General features: G+C 47.7%; 2 protein-coding genes and 1 pseudogene across 2 annotated transcripts; 1 reads left to right on the forward strand and 2 right to left on the reverse strand.

Annotated features, from left to right (window-relative positions):
- Nucleotides 1-250: 250 nt before the first annotated feature.
- LOC109779717 (uncharacterized) lies at nucleotides 251-3,389 on the forward strand. The gene is made up of 3 exons (XM_020338352.4): nucleotides 251-776; nucleotides 2,379-2,637; nucleotides 2,744-3,389. The coding sequence occupies exons 1-3, from the start codon at nucleotides 417-419 to the stop codon at nucleotides 3,118-3,120; spliced, it is 996 nt and encodes a 331-aa protein (XP_020193941.1). The 5' UTR covers nucleotides 251-416; the 3' UTR covers nucleotides 3,121-3,389.
- Nucleotides 3,390-5,657: 2,268 nt separating this feature from the next.
- On the reverse strand, nucleotides 5,658-6,773 carry LOC109779713 (F-box/kelch-repeat protein At1g80440-like; annotated as a pseudogene).
- An 11,162-nt stretch (nucleotides 6,774-17,935) lies between these two features.
- LOC109779712 (protein FAR1-RELATED SEQUENCE 5-like) lies at nucleotides 17,936-21,172 on the reverse strand. The gene is made up of 3 exons (XM_020338351.1): nucleotides 21,067-21,172; nucleotides 19,030-19,649; nucleotides 17,936-18,931 (listed from the first exon to the last, which is right to left on the reverse strand). Exons 1-3 carry the CDS (start codon nucleotides 21,170-21,172, stop codon nucleotides 17,936-17,938), a joined length of 1,722 nt encoding a protein of 573 aa, XP_020193940.1.
- Nucleotides 21,173-21,590: the final 418 nt, after the last annotated feature.

The following is a 21,590-nucleotide window of genomic DNA, read 5'->3' on the forward strand; positions in this document are numbered from 1 at the left end:
ACAAAAAATCCTAACAAAACAACAACAAAGAAAAACACTTCAAACAATATAAGACGTTTTAGTCACTAGAGTAGAAAGAAAAACTCACGCTCAAGTTAACAAGGACCAACCTCAAACCGGCACGAAGCTCTCCACTCGCCCTTGTAACACAACCCAACCTGCCACCTACCCTCCCCCACTGACACTGACACTCCACCGAGAGCCGCGGGCCCCACAACCCCGGCCTCCACCTGGCGTTACCACCTCACTCGCTCCCCTGCCCTCTCCCATCTCCTCTTCTCCTCCGTCGCCGCCTCGTTCCAAGGGTCCTTCCTTCCCTGCCCTAACCGGACCCCACCCACCGACCGCTCCTCCCTGCTGGATTCCCGTTCCGGCCAGTGCGGCACCGACCCCTCGCTGGATACGCGGCACCGGCCATGGCGGGAGGCGGCGGTCGGAGGGACGCGGAGGCCGCCGTGAGGATCGGCAGCGGCAACGTGTTCGCCGCGCTCGAGGCGCTCAAGAAGAAGAAGAAGAAGAAGCCGCCTTCCGCGTCCTCGTCCGCTCCGGGGCGGAAGGTGAACGGGACCAAGAAGCCCGCCGCGCCAGGGAAGGGGGAGGAGAACGCGCCGCGGCCGCCGCCGGAGGTTTTCTGGGCGCCCGCGCCGCTCAAGTCGAAGTCGTGGGCCGACGTAGAGGACGAGGACGACGACGACTACTTCGCCACCACCGCCCCTCCGCGTCCCGTCTGGGAAACCGCCTCCGCCGCCGCGGACGGCAAGGCCGGCGCCGAGGAGGTCAGTGCGTGCCCGTTTTGCTTTCACGTCCACTGATGTTAGAGTTTCGCAGCCGGTTTTGATCTAGTACTGGTAGGTTGTTAGAGCGGTGCAGCCGGTATCTTCGTGATAGAAATGAACCTTTCGGAATCGTACAAAGATTCAGTTTCGCGAAAGGTTGCAGTTAGTGAGACCGCTGATTCTTGTTCTACATAGTGGGATCATGGTCTTTAGGATGTGGGGAAGAGTAGTATAACTACTTGGTGGTGGTCCTTTGCTTGTACCACTTGTGGAGTGACCATTAACGATGCCAATAGTGACGACCAACGGGTAAAGCTTGGAATCTTGAGAATTGGACATGAGGTGTCTTATATTACTTTACAGAGGGAGTACTAGGTTTGCTATATTTATGCATGGTATGATAATGGGCAGACAGCTTGACGAGTGAAGGTGCCACCTCACGCTCCTTACCGAAGCACCAGTGAAGATTCATGGTGCGTAGACCCTAACTGTTTGTTGTACAGTTTTTTTCCACTATGTCTATGTGACATTCTAGGAAGTTCGATGTGTGTGATTCAGATACGGAATATGTCAATTTTGTCTAGCATGGAGACAGTAATGTTGTTTTATGATGATTAGTGTCAACCTATATTTCTAGTTTACGTCGGAAATATTTCTCATTGTTATGTTGATGATGTCACTGATTCTTCTGGCACCATGTTCAGTGTTTCTCACTTACAATTTTGTGTTGGTTACTCGTATTCCTTAGCTTTCCATTTATGCATGTCTTTTGTGTACACAAGTATTCGCACTTTACGAAGTTGTCCTGGATTGTCTCATATGTAAAATCCTATATCATGAGGAATGGCTTAAATTCTTAAATATACTTTCTGCCAGTAGGTGTATTTGCTATGTGTATTTAACTTGCTTATCCCGTGATCAATCTAAGAAAAAGTGGCTCATCCCATAGTCTCACACTCTCACGATACATGTAAGGTAATCTATGTAAGATTTGTATTACATATAAATTTGTTGAGGTTCTGTAGTGTTGCTAATACTAAGTAATAGGTTTACATATATAGATGCAAAAGGGGGAGAAGAAACCAGTATTTTTTCAGCTCATGTGGCCAAATTAGCTTTTATAATGAGAGTGATGATAGAGTGGGAACAAAAGTTATAGAACAGAAAGAAAAACGATTGATGTATGCTCTTTGTGTTTTGTTGTGTTTGTTTTTTGTGATTCAATATGAGAAAATCTGTTTCAGTGACTGGTATGGCACACAATGATATTACCTAGTGTTAGTCGGACACGGACATGGTTGTCCGAATCTGACTCGGATTTCGGTGTCTGACTTGGCAAGATATTTTTGGACACAGCAAATGACATTTTTTTTGCGAGGAAATCACATTTGTTATACGGACGGGTATAAATTCCGACAGCGATTCATACTATTGAGTTCTGCCAAAAAATGCTGGTGTCCGTGTAGAACTGCTTCTGTCTACTTTCTCTATGTATACGGCGTAGCTGTGTCTGCTCTTCCTTATGATGTTCTCTGTTGATACATGCATTATTTCCCCCCTTGCATCTAGTATGGTATAATTAGCTCTGCATTTACACTGCAGGAAACTGAGAGTGAAGATGATGGTCTTGATGTTGACATGGGTGATGATGAGCTAGAGGAACCCGAGCATGGACATGAAGTTGATGTACCATCTGAACCTGAGGTTAAAGAATCTGCTCCAGTGCCTGTCCATTCTAAAGACACAGAAAAGCAACTTTCAAAGAAGGAATTGAAGAAGAAAGAGCTTGCAGAACTAGATGCTGTTCTGGCCGAGTTGGGGATTTCTGAAAATGCTACACTGGCTGACGTCACTAGTAAATGTATGTAATGTAATCATGCTACAACCTATACAAATTAATCAAAATGATCAACCATTCCTCATTTTCTGGTTAAACTGACATGTATTTTGATTTTGGTACTTTGCAGCTGAAAGAAAGCCTGATGGACAGAAAGGAGATGGGGATAAGAAGGGTCTTCCTGTACCATCAGAAAGCAAGACTTCAAAAAAGAAGAAACTAAGGAAGGAGAAACCATCGAAGGATTCCAAAGAGCAGCCCAATGAAGTGGATTCCAGCAAGGACCATGGAGGGGCGGCCGATGATACAAAGTCTGGAGAGGAAGCTACCGCTGTGGACTTGAAGGAGAAGATGAAGAAGATAGCTGCATCGAAAAAGAAAAAATCAAGCAAGGAGGTGGATGCTGCCGCCAAGCACGCTGCGATGGAGGCCGCCGCTAGGAGTGCGAAGCTCGCTGCTGCAAAGAAGAAAGAGAAGAGCCACTACAACCAACAGCCCGTGCGATAGACCGCCTTCATCTCGAGCTTCAGTATAAGCAGCGCGCTTGTTGGATCCATTTGCATCACGCGATGCATCTTGCCTTGGCAACAAGTAGTGGTGCTCTCTCTGCTTGCTTCAGATTACTTAACATGAGTATATGGACCATACCTGCTGTCATTTCTGTTGGAGCCCCATTTTCACCTCTGGTATGGAGCCTATCAACACTAGTGGTTAATGAACTTCCAGTTGTATTATCACCATGCACAGTTTATAATCGGTAAGCTATCATTGTGCTATGTTAGTATGTTTCATCATGCATTGTCTGGATTTCTGGCTGTGGCTAGTATTCTTAGTTTCTTACCCTTGTCATTTGCACATACTCAAAACCCACCAGATGTTGCCTGGTAGGATACATCTGCTGCCTCAGATGTATTGTTCTCATCTGGTACGTAGACGTTTAGATTCTACAAGTTTGCTTTTATGCCTTATCATTTGGTCCTGGCATTGCTTTAGTTATGTACTGAAACGATTTGGACGTGGATTACGCAAGCTTAGTGTATGCTGTCATGGATCATAGATCAAACATCTTGGAGGAAAAGTTGAACGATTCTTCATCCGACGTGAAGTAACCCAATGGCAGATTCTCTTGCTGATCGGATGAACTTTCTTTCGTTGACAACTGATTACTATGGGTTAGGAGAAATTAAAAGCAACCACACGAGTATTAAATTATTGTTTGCATTTGCTTAGTATAGTGATGCATTGTCCGATATTTGTTGGTGCAATCGAGTGATCCTGAAGGTTTTGGAGATTGTTGGACAGAAACAGTGTGGGACTGATTAATGTGTTTGCTAGTGCACGCAAATAGATAGTCCCTGGAGTTTGGAGAAGATTGCTAAAATCTTCGGAGAACTTTGCTACAAACTTTCGAGAGAGTTATCTACGCAGCAGAGAAGTTTGCTAGCTGTGAGGAGTTTGCTACCGAGACTTCATTCTAGTGTGATGCTTAATCGAAACTACATACGAACTGAAATGAGTGACCAAACAAACTAAAACGTGTCTATATACATCCGACTCAAAAACCTAAGAATGTCCTATATTTGTGAACAAAGAGAGTAGCATATTTCTCTTCACATTCACACATGCCACCTCATCATATAAACATGCATTGAAAAAAGGCGGGTGCCGGCCCAAATTTGGGCCGGTAGGCCCGCAGCCATCCGACCTGGCGGATCGTAACCATCGGATGCCCTCGTCTTCCTCTTACGTGTCTCGCTCTCTTCCATCTCCCCTGCATCTCGCTCTCTCCCATCTCCCTGTCCGCACACACTCCGATGGCCGTCCCCTCGTCGGCCGTCCTCATCGCCTGTCGCCGCCCCTATCATCTGTCCTCGTCGCCGTCCGCCGCCCTCGCTGGTCGTCCTCCTTGTTGTTCGCCCATCCTCGCCGCCCGCGGTGACCATGCTCACCAACCTCTGTTTGTAGCAAAGACTAAGTCGGTAGTAGCAAAAAAAATGAGTCGGTTGTAGCAAGAAACAAGTCGCTATGCACCACGCTCGTCATCTCTCTGTTTGTAGCAAAAAAGAAGCCGGTTGTAGCAAACAACGAAGCCGGTTGCAGCTTTCGTCGTCGTCCATGGCTTCCGTCGTCTACGGTTGAAACTTTTTTCGCCGTCGGTTGAAGCTTTTCTCGTAGCCAGTAGCAGCTTTCGGGTTTGCGCAGTGCCCCACTCGAAAATCTTTTTCCAGAACGATTGTAGCTTTCTTATGAATGATTGTAGCTTTCTTATGATCGATTGTAGCTTTTCCAGTGCACGGTGTCTCAGTTGAAGCTTTATATGCCGCTGGTTGAAGCATTTGAATCGAAGGGTGAAAGCTTTCGTATAAACGGTTCAAGCATCACCTCGCTGTCGCGCCATGGCTAGTCGCGCACCATTGACGGGCACTAGCGCCGCGTGCGGGCCTCTTGCAGCTCTCCTGCCTCGCAACTTCTCCACCCTCGATGTCTTCTCTCGCCCTCGGCGTGGCTCACCGTAGCAGCAAAACGGCTCGTCACGCCGGCGCGCTGCGCGTGGCGGCGGAGATGGGGGAAAAGGAGTGGTTGCTACGCGTCGTGGGGGGAGAAGAAGATAATGAAAAAGAAAAAGGATTGGAAGGAAGAGTGATGCGTGACGCACGATGGAGAGCGATCGCAAGGCGTGCACTTGTCCGGTGCAACGGTTCGGCCGGCGCTCCGAATGTAAACGTTTCCCTTGAAAAAATCCAACTCAACATGCAAACATGTGTGGGAAAAGTTCACCTCAGTAACTAAATACAATGAATTATATATATATATATATATATATATATATATATATATAGTTTTTAATTTGTATATTATTATGTATCCAAACATTCATGTCTAATATTTTGCAACCGATCCCACGGCAACGCGTGGGGTATCATCTAAGTATATGTTGCAGTCTTGTAGATTTTTCCTGTATGGTTTAAATTTTAGTATGTAGTTTTCTAAACGCCACTAACTTTCAGATTTAATTGACAACTGTACATATACTGATTTTTTGTTACTGTATCATACTTCTACGCAACACGCGGCTTGCACGTGCCCGGCGAACTCCTGAGGCGCCAGGACGCGCGCCCACGACGGCGCCGCCCCGTTGGTTCCAGCCTCCTTGCTGAGCACATACACGGCCTGCTCACCGCCGTGGCGCCCGGCGCCGATGGCGGCCACGCGGCCGTCCCCGATGGCCACGACGACCGTCGCCGCGCGCCCGTCCTCCGGTACCGGCGCCACCACCCGCCACACGCTGTCGCCGTCCCGCACCGCGAGGTGGCCACCACGTAGCATGTACATGGCGCCTGCTGCGGACGGCGCGGCGCAGCACGTCCTCGGGCACGCCCCCTCGTCGACCAACCTGTCCAGCACTGGATCCCACGCCCAGGCGTCTGTGTCGAATGCCTCGCCGGTGCCGGTGGCGCCTCCGTCGGGTACCCGCCAACCACGACGAACCTGGCGCCGACGCAGATCCCTCTTGGCTCGTCCCGCTCCAGCGCCATGTCGGGCAGCGCCGCCCACGCGTCGGCCTCGGCGTCGTATGCCACCGCCGACCGCAGCGCGTTCTTCTCCTCGTCGTGTCCGCCTGCGACGAACACCCTTCCTCCGGCCGCCGCGCACGCGAAGAACGACCGACGCGGCCCAGGCATCGGCGCGCCGCTCCGCCACGCGCCCTCCAGGAAGTCGTACACGTGCACCGTGTCCGTCGGCGCCCACGTCTCAGGGTCCCACCCGCCCACCACCACCGGCTTCCTCCTCTCGACACAAGCCACGGCGGCGAGCTGGCAGAAGAGCGGGAGCCCCCGGCCGCCTGGGAGCGGGGGCAGCGTGGCCCACCCTCCGTCGGCCGGGTCGTGGAGCACGAGCCGGTAGGAGTTGGAGAGGGCGGCGGACGCAGCGTACTTGTGGGCCGGGCCCGAGGCGGCGAGCGGGGGAAGGGCCTGGGCGAGGGCGAGGATCGGGCGGGCATGGCCGTTGGCCCGGCGGAGGCGGCCGTAGAGCGGCGATTCCACCTCCGCCTTCCACTGCCGCGAGGTGCGGCGCGCTGCTGGGAGCTGACGGAACCCCACCCGGAGCAGGCATTCCCGCGCCACCTCCTCCGGGAGCCCCGGAATCAGGTCACCCATCGTCGATCAACCTCGACCGATGCACAACCTTAATTCGCTCACTCCTTCAAATCAAACGAAAAGAACCGATAACAATCCGCTTCTTGCTCTCTGGTTTGGAACCCTACTACGCAACGAGAATCGAGCAGTGAATTGTGGGGGTCGTGGCTGAGCTGAGTTGTTTTGGGACGCGGCGGGATGGCGAGCTTTATACCGGACAAAGCAGCATTTTTTAAATTTATTGTACAAACCAAGGGGGTTGCGCGGGAATGCGAGAGAGGTTTTCCGAACGGCGCTCGCCTCGCCATGCTGATCCCGTATCATATCCGGAAACAACTTGCCTTCAAAAAATTGGTCAGGATGGAGACGTCGCCCTCTCGGCCCGGTGGCGTGCGGCAGTACACTGTAATTGCTCCGTCCCCAGTTTCGTGCCAGGCCGCCGGTCGCCGTCGCCGGGATCCGACCGGCCGGCTACGAAGAGCGTGGCTATTTATCGCCATCTCAACCACACGCCTCCATCGCCGTCCAGCAGTATCTGCACGAATCTTGGCACGTTTTGACTGATTTTGTGTGCCACGTAGGACAAGGCGTGTGTGTGGTGTGACATAGTTCGCCCACACGCCGGTTGCCTCCCCGCGGTCAGCGGTTGCCACTCGGGGGCGTGCGGTGGAACTGCTCTGCGCCCGCACGCCACGCCCGACCGTGGTTGCCATCAAACACGTCGCGCACTTCGCCCCCCTCCCCTCACGGTTCCATTTACTCCTCCCCTCAGTTACTCGCACAACCCACCCCGCAGTTCAGTCGATTGGAGGAGAAGGCGAGAGGAGAAGGCGACGGCGGAGGCGGAAGAGTCGACGGCATTCGCGGCCGTCGGTGGGACTCGCCGGACCGGAGCGTCTTCGCTGGAGCGCCTACAGATTGAAGGTAGTGCTCGCTCCCACGCTCAAAATCCTTGCCTGCATTTCTCCCCTCACCTCCGTGGTCGATGCTTCGCTCGAGATTCATCGAGATTTAGGCGGGTTCGCGATGCACCGGCGTTCCCGCCGGCGGCGGAGTCTTGTGGTTGCCGTTTTCGGTGGCATTGAGCAGTTTCGTCGCCGCCGCGGTGGTGGTCACGCCGGTGTGGTCCGGCCTGTCCGGAGCCATAGCCTGGTTGTACCTTGGGATTGGGCCGTCGTTTTTCTGTCCGGTAGTTGCGCATTGCTTCGAAATGCTATTTGCGATCAGTGCAGGGAGAATTTTGGTGATGAATTTCAAGTTATGATAGTTGCCATTGAACCCTAGATCTAGGTAGTTGTTTTTCAAAGTGCAGTATGAATGCAAACATGTTAGTTTGAGTAACTATCTGCACCGTATGGCAACTAATTTCCTGATTGATTGTGATAGTTGCCACAAATATGTTTTCCATGTGGCAACTAATTTCGTGCACATGCTACGGCTGCTGCCACGCTGTAGGCATGGTAAAGTGTAGTAAATAGGTAGCCATTGCAGTTTCAGCAACTATGTGCACTGGATGGCAACTAATTTCCACATCAACTGTGTCAGTTGCCACATATATGCTTTCCATGTAGCAAGTATTTCTGTGAACACACTATGGCTGTTGCCACGTTGTAGGCAGGATAATGTGACAAATTCACTATACTACAGACCCAAATTTGTGTTTTGCCACGCTGACTTGTGGCAACTGACAGGATAATGTGGCATGGCAAAGTATAGTAACTAGGTTGTCATGTCAGTTTCAGCAACTATGTGCACTGGATGGCAACTAATTTCCACATCAACTGTGTCAGTTGCCATATATATGCTTTCCATGTGGCAAGTATTTCTGTGAACACAGCATGGCTGTTGCCATGTTGTAGGCAGGATAATGTGGCAAATTCACTGTACTGCAGACCCAGTTTCGTGTTTTGCCACGCTGATTTGTGATATCTGAACATATTTGGCCGTACTAAATGGCAACTCATTTTTAATATGAGGTCAGTGTGTGCATTGCAATTTCAGGTTATTTAGTAGATGTTTTCAGCGCTTTTTTGAATTTTGTGTTGCATTTTAACATGGCAATTTCAACCTAGCACATTTTGCCTTTGAACACATGGCAACTCATTTTTGTATGAGGACAGGGCGTGGGCTGCCACATTTTATGTTTGTGCAGGGGAAGATTTGTGCCTTTCTTTCGTACTATCTTGTGCTAACATGGCTACTTCAACATTTTGTTTCAAGTGCCTTATGATCTGTACATTTTTCAAATGAAGCCAATGTGTTTTGTTGCCACATTTATTGTTGGACAATCATAGGGGGTGTGGTTGTTCATACGATATTGCCTAAACTTTTTGCCACTTTCAATTGAGCCCATGTGGCAAGTACATTCTGTTAGGTGGCAACTGTTTACTTCATACTTTCATTTTCACCCTAACATTTTGCTTTGTTCTTACCTCAGCAGAATGGCTCGCGGTGATCATCAAGACGATGATGATGATTTCATGGAGTTACCGCGGCAGAATCGCGCAACTAGACGAACAACAGACGGCGATGAGGTAACTGTCCACCCCCCAGCCCCCTTCCCCCATATGTCTTGAATGTCATGTTGAGTTTGCAATCGTCTGATAGGGTCTAAACCTTCATGATAGTGAAACATGGCAACCAATGATCATTTCTCTGTTTTGCAGAAGAAGAAACGTAATCGCAATAGGGCTTCACAGGAACGCCTGACTATATCGACCGAGGGATTCATCGACGCCAGAAGGGAGCTGGTGCTGAGTTGGGGATGCAGGCTCTGATGGATGTTCGGTGCAAGAATCTAGTGAACCTTGTATGCGACTGGCTCGGTGAGATTTACGAGCCCGCCTCCAGGGAATTTGTGATTCCGGGACGTGGAAGACTGCCGTTAGACGAGGAATCCGTGTTTTGCATGTTGGGTGTGCCCCGTGGAGAAATCAAAGTCCCGTATGAGGTCAATAATATGATTGAGGAAACGTTGTTTGCCCGTTTGTTTCCTGGGATGACATCCATGCCGAACACGACCGTGCTGGCAAATTCGCTGGAGGGCATGAAAACCCATGGCGAAGTTTTTAAGATGAAGCTACTCATGTACCTGATCTCAGCTGTTTTTGCACCGACCACATCTCTTCACCCAAGCAACAAATGCTTCCCCATCCTGGTGAATGCTCTATCTCTACTCCTTCATTTTTTCCTTCAGTCTTTTGACTCCTATGTCATATGTAAGCTAGTCACTGCCAGTTTTTTTGATGTTTTCCCATTTTGATTTCTGATGCAGCAACTTCTTGTCCTGAAATTTGTGTCGTGCAGGCAAAACTGAAAGAAGTGAAGAACATGCATTGGTGTAAGTTCATTGCGGACTTTCTGCATGATGCATTCTCAAACAAGATGTACCAGAAGGGTTGTCGACTCCATTTAATGGTATTTTTGTACTACTTTTTTGCAAACACTCCTAGCTCCTTGAGCATGCATGGCAACCATGATGGTGACATTGTGGCAACTACCATCATAACAAGATGGCAACTGCCAACATAACTAGAATGGCAACTGCCAACATAACTAGATGGCAACTGCCAACATAGCTAGATGGCAACTGCCAACATAACTAGATGGCAACTAACACATATAGATGACAACAAACAGAAATACATGGCAACTTTTTCCTTCTTCATGCCCTCCAACTTGATGATTGAAGGAGCATACGTTAGCTTCTTTTTTGCAAAATACCATGATGGCAACTGATATTTTTTTCTTTTTAAATTGTTGTACATCAGCTCATGTACGTCGATCGTCTTGATCTGTCCACTGTGGACTTTACTGGGATAGGAGGCCCGCCGCCTCCACACAAGTTTGTTGTTTCTGCGTGGACTTACGATGCTGTCAAGGCTGTGCTTGCCGCGGACAAGATAACTGATACGAAATACGGGAAACTGCATGTTAGTTCTGGCTTCTTTCTTTGCACGACATTCTTTTAATTTTGACGCTGCATAACATATGAAAAAATCCCCATACGGCAACCGTCTGTGGCTAACAAGAGATGACTACCTTGCTAGCCATGGCTGTCTGCGCATGGTATCCATATTTGACGCCACATGGCAACTCTGCCATCCATTTTGAAACTTCTATCCTCTTCCTCTTTTTTATTTTTATTTTTGCAATACATGAACTGTTAGTTAGTGTTCATTGTTTTTTCTCTTTACATGCTAGCTTTTTTTTTTGGTTTTTTCCAGCTGATGGCCAAGCATGCTATAGACTACAGCGTGTTTGGTGGGCCTCAAAACTTTGGAAAGTGGATGGACGTGCACTCAGCTCCGTCTTGTCTTGTTGAGGTAATCAATGATATATATATATATATATATCTATGGTTGTGTTTGGTTTATTTTGATCTTGTGCACGTGACTTTAATACGGTTTGGTTACTGCTGCTTCTTGTTTCGTGCACAGGCGAGGGCACCTGTTGAGCATCTAATTGGGCAGTTTGCACCCGGAATGACCAGCTTGCTCGGGAAGTTGGTTGAGGGTTGGACGTCCCTTAATGGCTCTGACAGCAATGCGGTTGCGAGGCAGTTCACTCCATTTGTTGCAGAACGGACACATCGGCCAACTGGTTACCGTGGTCGGTACGACTACAACAGCTCGCAGGAGCTTCCCGACATACAAGATGAACTAGATGGAGATGCTGCTCTTGACAAGGACGACGACGATGACATGGAGAACGTGCAACATGACACCGACGATGATGAACGTGTCGACGTTCGTGCAGGTGGTAAGAAGGGCAAGGGTGCACCAAATGTCCCCTCACCGAAGAAAGTCAAAGAACAGACAGCTGCGAGAGGCAAGGGGGTGTCGCCCTCAAAGAGGGGGAGGGATCCAGAGGAGGTTGGGCAGGGCTCTCCTGTCAAGAGACCTAGGACCGATCCCTTAGCTGCTAGGAGGAGGTTCGACTTCTTTTTTAGTGTTTTGTTTTGTCTATCCTTTCGAACAGACTGACCCCCTTTTTCCATTTGTTTTTGCTAAGTGTGGCAACGATTTTCGTGTCTGACACTTGGCACCTTTTTTTGCCTCTTTCTTATATGTGCAGCGAGGCGACAGCTGGTGGACGAGCAGTTACGAAGAAACAAGCACCAACGCCAACCCGTGTTTCTGCTCGATTGAACAAGGGTTCCCCTATTGCTGGTGACACGCATTCCACTAGGTCATCTCCTCGTACGTCGATGTCCAACACCGGTGATCCTGTCGTGTTGACAGATTTGAGGAAGACAGTCAAGAAGTAGGTTATCCATGTTCTTTCTTCATCACCATATTGCTATATTTTTGCCTTTCAATGCAGCTGTTCAGCTTGCCACATGGGCTACTGCCATCAGTCCCACATCGCAACTGTTGTTTCTCCCATGCTCTATTTCTTCTTACTACATGGCAACTCCTGCCTGTTTTTGCATGGCAACTGCTAACCAGGCAAAATGGCAACTCTTATTCCACCTACATGGCAACTACCAGCTTTTCCATCTGTTTGTGCACTCATCCAGACCTAGTTTTGAAATGGCATTCCTGGCACATCACATATTTCTTACATTTTTTAAGATGTCTACCATGGCAACTGCTGCTTGTTACGCATGGCAACTGCTAACTGGTCCACATGGCAACTCTTATTCTACCTACATGGAAACTATCATCTGTTCATCTAACAATGTTCGTGTTTTTTTTTCAGGGTGAAGAAGACTACCATACGCGTGACGAAGCAGAACCCCAGAGACCCACTCGAACGCATACACTCAAAGCTGTCGACAGGTGGCAACGCAGACGTTCATGAGGCGCCAGTGCACAAACCTGCTGCTGCACCGTCCACTGTTCCCACTAGCTCTGATGCAAGCGGCCGAACATCTCCGCCGGTTGCAGATGTGCAGGCTATGACAGCAGGCATCCGTACATCTGGGAGTGACGAGTCGGTATCTGCCAGGACTGCTGAAATATTGCCCACTCTGCTAGCAATGAAGGATGCTGCTATGAGCCATGCGACCCGATCAACAAGTGTTGAAGTGGACGCCCCCGAGATCAACCTAAGCAAGGAAGATTCCCGCTCATCTGACACGGATTCCAAGCACGTGGGTGGTGGCAATTCTTCGTCCACGAAAGAAGGGGCTGAGGCGACAGTTCATAATGATATGCCATCCATAGGTGAGACTCTTGGCACAACAACTCCAGCTTCTGGTGCTCCAGAGGTTGCCAAGGTGACCGTTGCGCGAGCTGGTCTTCCACCTAGGCGTCGTAGCCCCCGCAAGCAATCTGCAGACACACCCAACGCGCCTGCTGTAGCTAGGAGCAGCAGAGATGACTCTGGTTATGTGCCTGCGTCCATACTATTCCCACCACCTGCCAGAAGCAATGTTATGGAGAGAACGGAAGACCGGAGTACAACCGACCCAGGTGGCAAGCCGAGCACGACTGACGGAGGTGAACGTGCAGAGTAGACTGCGTCTTTACCCGTAGTGGATAACCCTAGCTTAAATCTGCGCACTTCTAAGCTCCCAGTCAACATCGGTGTCCCCTACAGCCCAAACAAAAAGATTGTCAAGAAAGCTGCGACTGATACCGCTGACAGCACGCCCCGCCCTACGAATAATCCCGATGATTCTGCAGCGGCCGATGCAGAAATGTTTGTTGATATTTCACCCTTGCCCAGCAAGTTGTTCGCGGTCCGGCCAGTAGGTAGGAGAGGCACCCAATGGCCTTCACCCCACCGAGCTGTAGCCTTGGCATCGATCGCAGTCAAGATGAACCAGTGGTGCAAGATCCTTCACCAGTTGCCTTTGCTTTCCCGGCAGGCATGGCCCCAATGATGGCGCAGCCAATGGTCGAGGGCAAGAAGGCTATGAAGTTCGCAGAGCCGGTTGTGCAAGGTACATTTCTTATGCGTTTATCATATTCGTGTATACATCTTTTTAGTATGACTTTTGTCCCAAGCATTTTTTTTGGGTTCTCACTTTTGTGATGGCAAATGTTATCTGATGGACATGGCAACTGGATTTGCTTGCATGCTGTCACCTACATTTTTCTGTCGCCATGCTGCATTTTCCATTCTGCAAGCACATGGCAACTGCAGTTGATAGATCATGGCAACTATAGTTGTTTTCACATGGCAACTACAATGCATTGCACATGGCAACTGGAGTTGCCTGTACATGGCAACTCCCTACTTTCTGTGCCTACATTTCATATTCTGCAACCTTTCTTTCACACTAAATTTGTTTTGTTTTCCAGGTATCCTAACCCACTTTTTTGATCCTTGCAGCCACCCCTGAGGAGATTACGCCGTCACTTGATGGAGCTTACCGCAGGATTGAGGAGGCAGCATTGCAAAGGAGGTCCTCACGAGGTCAGGGCCAATCAAGTTCCAACGCGCCTGCTGAGTCGGTATCTGAGGATACCATTAGAAGTGCCACCCCTGGTTCTGTGAGGCAGCGTAGGGTAGTTCACGCGCCACCCGCGGATGATTATGAGCTGGAAGTCAAGGCCACAAAGGATCAGAACCAGTTGTACGATATTGTCAAGCGCTTTGGAAATGCGAGGTCCAACAGCAATCACATGAAGGAGCTGAAAGCGTAATGACCACACCCACATAAACCTCTCATTTGCTTTGCTCTTTTTACTATTCATCCTTTTTGATATTTCTAGATATGCTCCGTTTACATTTTATTTCTTTTTTTCACTTAGTAGACATGATTCTTTCATGTTATATCATTTTCATACAGCTCATGTTTGGACAGAACCAAGATCATACAATGTGATGCGACGTACGTCGACCTGGGTGATCTTGCCGAGTTTGTGAGGCCACTCGGTAAAATGTCGAAGAATGTAGTTGCATGTGGGATTGACTTCATCAACAGGCATATGGATATGTCTCCCGACAAAACAATCATGCAGTACACTGTGACGTGCAAAATATGGGATGGTGACTTCCACCACAAAATCCTGAGGAAGCATTTTGCTGCGCATGGTGATTTCAAGCTCACAATGAAGAAATGTGTGAGTACTCCTTCCTTTTTTGCACATTTTTTCTCCCATGTTATTTTTTGCCAGTCGCTATGCTTCAGATGTGGGCTACACCCTGTTTTGTGACAGTTGTTTCATGTGGCAACAACTGCCATGTAAAATGACTTCTGATTTGCTTTCCTAATACAACCTATGTGGCAATTTCAAACTAAAATACATGGCAACTTTGTTCATACATGGACGGCAACTTCTTTTAATTACCCACTACAACTAAACATTATACGTTTGTCCACTTTTCTTGGACCCTTGATGCTTTCGTAGTCACTCATGTGCCTGTTAGTGTAACCGGTGATATCTTTACATGTCATTTTCCCAACTACATCATTTCTATTCTTAATGTGAGCTCTGCTTCTTTTCTTTCCTTCATTTTTGTTTGCAGGTCTTGTTCCCCATGTTCCAGGAGCTTGCACCACACGACCCACACGACAAGTGTGGTCACCACTATGCGATCTACCTTGACCTGAAGAACCAACGTTTTGAGGTGCTTGATTCAATGCGTTCAGAAGCTGATGCAGACCTTACTACGCATGCTGAATACTTCATCAACAACCTCAAAGAGACATGGAACCGTCACTATGAAAACTCAAAGGTCCAGATCAGACATTTTCCAATTGAGTACGTGGCGACTACGAAGCAAGGAAACCGGTATTTTCCCATCTTTTCCTCATGTGTCCTCCAAACCAGTGCTCACCCTCTCTTTTTTGTCACCTCTGAATTGAAGTTTATGATTTTTTCTATATGTTCTTGTGAGTTAACCTGACTCTTTTCTTGTTTAGGCACGACTGCGGCTTCCACATGTTGGAATACCTTGCAAAGTGGGAAGGTCGACGGGTTCCTGTCGTCACAGCTGGAATGGTCGTCGAGCTCCGCAAAATTTACACATGGAACTGGTTGATGAATGAAGATTCAACACGCGGTCCAACGCACGTGAGTTCATAGAGGAAGCTGTGAAGAAAGCCACCAAGAAGTAGAAGTGATCATGTGGTGCTCCTGACCGAACGCCTACCTTACATTCTGTTGCCGAGGAATGTAAGGTATTACCTTGTTTTTTCAAGACTATGTCCTTTGTAATATGCTATGACTGCATCTCCCCGTAGCCTAGTATACAGTGGTGGCGTGTGAGTGACATTTGAATAGTTTGTAATATATGTGTGGATGTGAACCTACTTAGGTTTGACAGCAGATACGTTTATGAGTTTTCAGTATTATTATGTGCTTGTGAGTTGGTAGTACCAGCATGGTGTTTTGAATGCGTCCTTGATGTCTGAAAACATGGCAAATGTAGTTGATTAGTCATGGTTAGTGAAAGTTATCGTTCTTTCTTGTTTGGCTTTTTGGGTTTTTTGCACTGCTAACTATACCGGCTAGCATGGTAGTTTGATCACGGAGCAATAACCTGTGCGGTTGCTGCACGAGACCGTTTCAGCTTGTTTCCCATAGTTTGCACCAGAATACAATATGTGTGACTAAAATGCGCTGACTGAACATGGAAATCTACGCGGTGAAGATTACAACTAACATGGCATGTTCAGTACAACTAACATGGCAGATTCAGTAAAAAATAAGATGGCAAATTCAGTAAAAAAATAACATGTCAAATTTAGTAGAAATGGCATGGCAGATTCAGTAGAAATGGTATGGCAGATTCAGCAGAAATTGCATGGCAGATTCAGTTCAAGTAACATGGCAAATTCAGTGCCATACACGTGGCAACTGCAGCTATTCCTTCATGGCATTTTTACTTCAGATTCTGATGCACCTGAAGAGTCATTCTCCAGTTTTTACAAAATTTAGAACATCTAGATTACAAAAAAATGTCATCATGGACCAAGTCAAAGTGGTCCAATGTTGTTTATGGATTGCCCGTCCCTTTCTCTGGTTTCTTATGTTTTGCTTGAATCTCCAATCCTGATTTGTATCTTATCTCTTTTGGACGCCCTTTTGTGATGGAACGGGGCGGGTTCCTAACCTGTGTTTGTGTGCTTGCTATTCCAGATCCTACCTCTGAGTTTTCAGATGATGGCCCTGTGGACGAAGGCACACTTGATGTGCGGGGGAACCTGTGTAAGGCTTCCTCAGCTTTCCTCTTCTTGATCTCATCAAGCTCTCTTTTGAGGGCCTTCCTGTGTTTTTCTGCGACCTTTGCTGTCTCATCACTCTTGCACGCTTCATCAATTAGTTCAGCATAGTTCTTTGTCAACACAACGTGCCTCACGGCTTCCATGGTTGACTCTGGTCTCTCGTATGCACGGCCAAAACTGCGTTTGATGTTTGCGGCGCCAATGCATCGTCAGCGTCCCAAGTCCATCGCCGCCGTATGAAACGGCGGGGCATTCGTGTCACCGCGTTCAAGTCCATTACTTTTAGAATGTGACAGCACACAATCCCGTCCCGTTCGAATTTGCAGCATTGGCAGTAGTATTCGCCTTGGCTTATCGATGCCTTCACAAAGTAGTTCCTTCCCTTGTCTGGGTCTTCAGGTTCTGAATCCGACATGCCCATGATAGAACACACCTTGAACGTATGTTTGTCCACCTGGAAAGCCGTGTACATGCTGGCACGCTTTATTTCTTCCTGGAATCTGCAAGTTTTGTGTGTTTTTTGTTAAACTCTTGTGTGCAGTTTTTTGTAGCACCTTTTGTTTGTTGTGGCATATGGAATTACAATTCGTTTAAACATGGCAACTACAGTTCATTAAACATGGCAACTGCAGTTGAGTAAACATGGCAACTGCAGTTCATTAAACATGGCAACTGCATTTCATTTAAACATGGCAACTACATAACAACTTCAATTTGGCATTTGCATTCCATACCATCATGGCCATTGGAATTTACATTTCATTAAATATGGCAACTGCAGTTCATTAAACATGGCAACTACAGTTCATCAAACATGGCAACTGCAGTTACGCAAACATGGTAACTGCAGTTGAGTGAATGTGGCAAACTGCAGTTCATTAAGCATGGCAAACTGTAGTTCATTAAGCACGACAACTACATATCATGTTTACTCTGTACCTAATGGCTACTTTTCAACACAATCATCATTTTCAAATAAGCATTTCAACTGTATTGCATTCTACATGGCACCTGGTACCTTCATGATTTGTGCAAATAAGATTGTAACACAACTGACTTACTTGTTAAAAATCGTGTTGGTGTATATCTTGCTCATCTGCCTCTCCATTGGTAAATACGTTAGCAATTTTGGCTGCTTGAGCGCGGTGTTTGCTTCTTTCTGTAGCTCGGATCCCAGTATTTTTTGTTGCAAAGCGGTGTACTGCTTGGCAAACTGTAGTAATGAGTTGCCAGGGCTCACGTACCGCTTCAAAACAGCATTGAACCCCTCACTGCGCTGTGTAGTCTGCAGAAACGGGAAGAAGCACTGCATGAAGTAGGCCGACACCCAGTACATTCGCTTCTCCCACAAGCTAGCAAGCGTCTCGTGGTCTTGGACTTGATATGTTTCAATCATAGCCATCCAGCTCCTTTCAAACTCCTCCACCGTCAAGCTGTGGTCCACGCACAGCTCGAATGCCTTGTGCAGGTCTGGACGGTCAGCAAAGAACGGTCCTAGTGTCTCCTCAGCCTTCTTTATAATGTGCCACCTGCAGTGCCTGTGCACTGCCAACGGAAAGACCTCCTCTATGCCTGCACGCATGCTAAAATCCTGGTCTGTTATTATGTTCATCGGAGCAAGTCCACCCATGCACTCCAAGAAGGTATTGAACAACCAAACGTACCCATCCGTGTCTTCGTTCCGAACGAGCCCGCATCCGAACTGCAACGACTGATTGTGGTTATTTATTCCTATGAATGGAGCGCATGGCATCTTGTACATATTAGTGAGATATGTCGCGTCGAATGAAATGCAATCTCGGAAATGTTTGTAGGCTCTTCTTGCAGCACCATCCACCCAATACATGTTCCTGACACGGTCCTCATCGTCCAATATTATCCTGTAGAAGAAATCTGGATCTTCCTTCGCTTTCTCATCGAAGTAGGCCATTGTGGCCTCTATGTCAGCCAACTTGCTCTCTCTACGGTACTTTGCCTTTAGGTTTGTGACGTCAGCTGGTATGTAGGGCATGCTACTCAAAGTCCCTTTTTTGCTGTGGATGAGTGATAGTATCTGGACCATTCTTGATGGACCGACGTTACAATCATGTAGCAGCTTTATGAATTTCTTCTCGAGGGGGTGAATCCTCTGTGGGCGGTCAGAAATTTTACCAGGTCGAACTTCTTTATGAGTTTGTGGTTGTGCTCGTCAAAATATTCAGTGACCACCCACTGTGCTCCATCTACGTTTAGCTTACACCGGACAGGGCATTCCGTCTTGAGAATGATACCTCTCTTTCGTTCCGGAACGACAGGCGCAACACCTTTCCCCTTCTTGTTCCTTCGTGCCTTGTGGCACCTCATCTCACCTCTGCTGTACTCGTTAGTTTTCTTAATTTTCCTATGGTATTCGGTGTCGACCGCAAATCCATGGAACTTTGCATATGTCTGGTAGAATTCCTTTGCCTCTGCGAACGATTCAAATCTCTGCCCAACGTAAGGTGGCTGAGGTACCATGATCTCTGATTGCCCACCATCTTCATCCCCTTGTGCTTCGTCATCAGTTTCATCATTCACTTCAGTATCGGCGGCACTTTCATCTACTTGAGTGTTGCCAGTGCTTGTGTTCAAAGGTGTGCTTGTCGGTATTGCTGGAATGATTGCCATTTCTGACTCTGACTCGGCATTGTTTGCAACATGATTGTTGGCTGGCTGGTGGAACGCGTCTTCCGTGCGCTCAGAGCTCCCCGCAGTAGATGTCCCCGCGCCGCTGGTGATTGTAGTTGAAGGCCCTGTAATAAAGAAAACAGGTACGAGCGTAAGATTTTGCTTGAATGACATGTTTATCATAACGGAGTACATAAACTGCAAGTGATTTGGCATGACATCATTCAAACAGCAAGCCGTGAGTCTGCATGTGGACATGCATGGCAACTGTAGTTCTCCAGTCATGGCAGCTACAGTCCAACAAACATGGCAACTACTGTTGCCAATGCATGGCAACCAGCTCCTTTCAGTACCAAAACTTGGATTCTATATCAATGGCAGATGCAGTCCTACATACATGGCAAATATTGTTGCCAATACATGGCAACCAGTATATTCTAGCATCAAAACTTTGTATTCTAGGCTTGAGCTCACTAGGCAAATGCGATCAATCATTAGTGCTGCACACATGCTTTTAGCAATTGGCAAATCCTGAAGACAATATATGAGTCATTGCACATGACCACTTGTTAGCATTTTCTGTTTGATTTTTTCCACCATCACTGCTACAAATCTTCTTTTCCTCACATGCTATTCCCACAAAAACAAATGCAGTTCTGTTTTTATGGTTCAAATTTCCTTACCTTGTTGTGCCGCATGTGCCCATCTTGTGTGGTCTGTCACACCAAATTGACGTGCTCTGTCTGCAATCTGTGAAGCTTGTCATGAGACGTTTTCCGAGGTAGCACCACCGTAATAACCTGTTATCATGGTAGTAGTTGGTCAATGCATGGCAACTGTAGTTTCTTCAACATGGAACATGCAGTGGTCCAACCATGCCACACAGATTTGTTCACACTTGCCATCCACGGTTGTTTGTACATTGCAATCACATTTTTGATCATACATGGCAACTGCAGTTTGTCCTGGCATGGCAACTGCAGTTTGTCCTGGCATGGCAACTGCAGTTGTCCAGGCATGGCAACTGCAGCTGTCCAGACATGGCAACTGCAGTTGTCCAGGGATGGCAACTGCAGTTGTTTAGTCATGGCAACTGCAGTTGTCAACTATGCTCCTTCTGCTAATTCACCGTCTGCAACTTCACTTTTTTATGGACTCACCTATGTATGACGTTGATGGCAGGTACATGGGTGCCGCCTGATGCCACGTGCTGCATGAAGGTTCTGCATTTTTCCCGACATAACTCGTGAGTCTTTTGCCATCCTTTGCAAGTTTATTTTTCATGTCCACACCAGTATGTTTCATTTTCGTATGCGTTACCTTGATTTGCCACATTAGCTAGTTGAAGTTGGCTGCCCGTACATTTGTCAGTGTTAGCGCCCTATGACTGAAGTTGCCATGGTGCCCCCCTGAGTGTGTTTTGGTCATAAAAACCTGCGAAAAATGACAGTGTAGGACATAAGTAGAATGTCATCTTCATCATCGCGAACATGGAAAATGTTCTTTTCTTTGTTACCATGCATCATACCAATGCCTGCGTACTGCTCCAGTAGTGGCAGCAACGGCCCTGCAGAAATGAGTTGACTGTACTCTGCTGCATCCCAAGGGGGCGTTTCTGGCCTTTGAGAAACCCAAGGATCAGCGCCATCTTCGTGATTCATTCTTTCCGCGTTCTGTTTCTGCCAATGTGTTCTCAATCACTGCATGAACAAGAACGCATCAACAATCCGCAAAAAATGTATTCTTCTACTGCTTGCACATACAAGATAACACGGCAGTCTTATCACATTTTCATGCATAGGCAACCAACACACCATGGCAAGTAGGACATGGACATCCACTCTCTTTTCTAAAATCTGGGTGCCAGCTATCCTTTGGATTCGATGGCAACAACCACCACAATAGGATGGCAAGCAATAAGTTAACATGGTGGCAGTTAACGGCAACGATAGGTGGCAACTGACGTTAGACACAAGTGGCAACTAATTTTCCTACCCCCCTTTATTCCAAATTTCTCATTTCTCTCCCTTTTAGGGATTCCTACGCATCCATTCATTACCAACTAC

Source organism: Aegilops tauschii, chromosome 6 (genome assembly GCF_002575655.3).
Source record: "Aegilops tauschii subsp. strangulata cultivar AL8/78 chromosome 6, Aet v6.0, whole genome shotgun sequence".
Classification (NCBI taxonomy): domain Eukaryota; kingdom Viridiplantae; phylum Streptophyta; class Magnoliopsida; order Poales; family Poaceae; genus Aegilops; species Aegilops tauschii.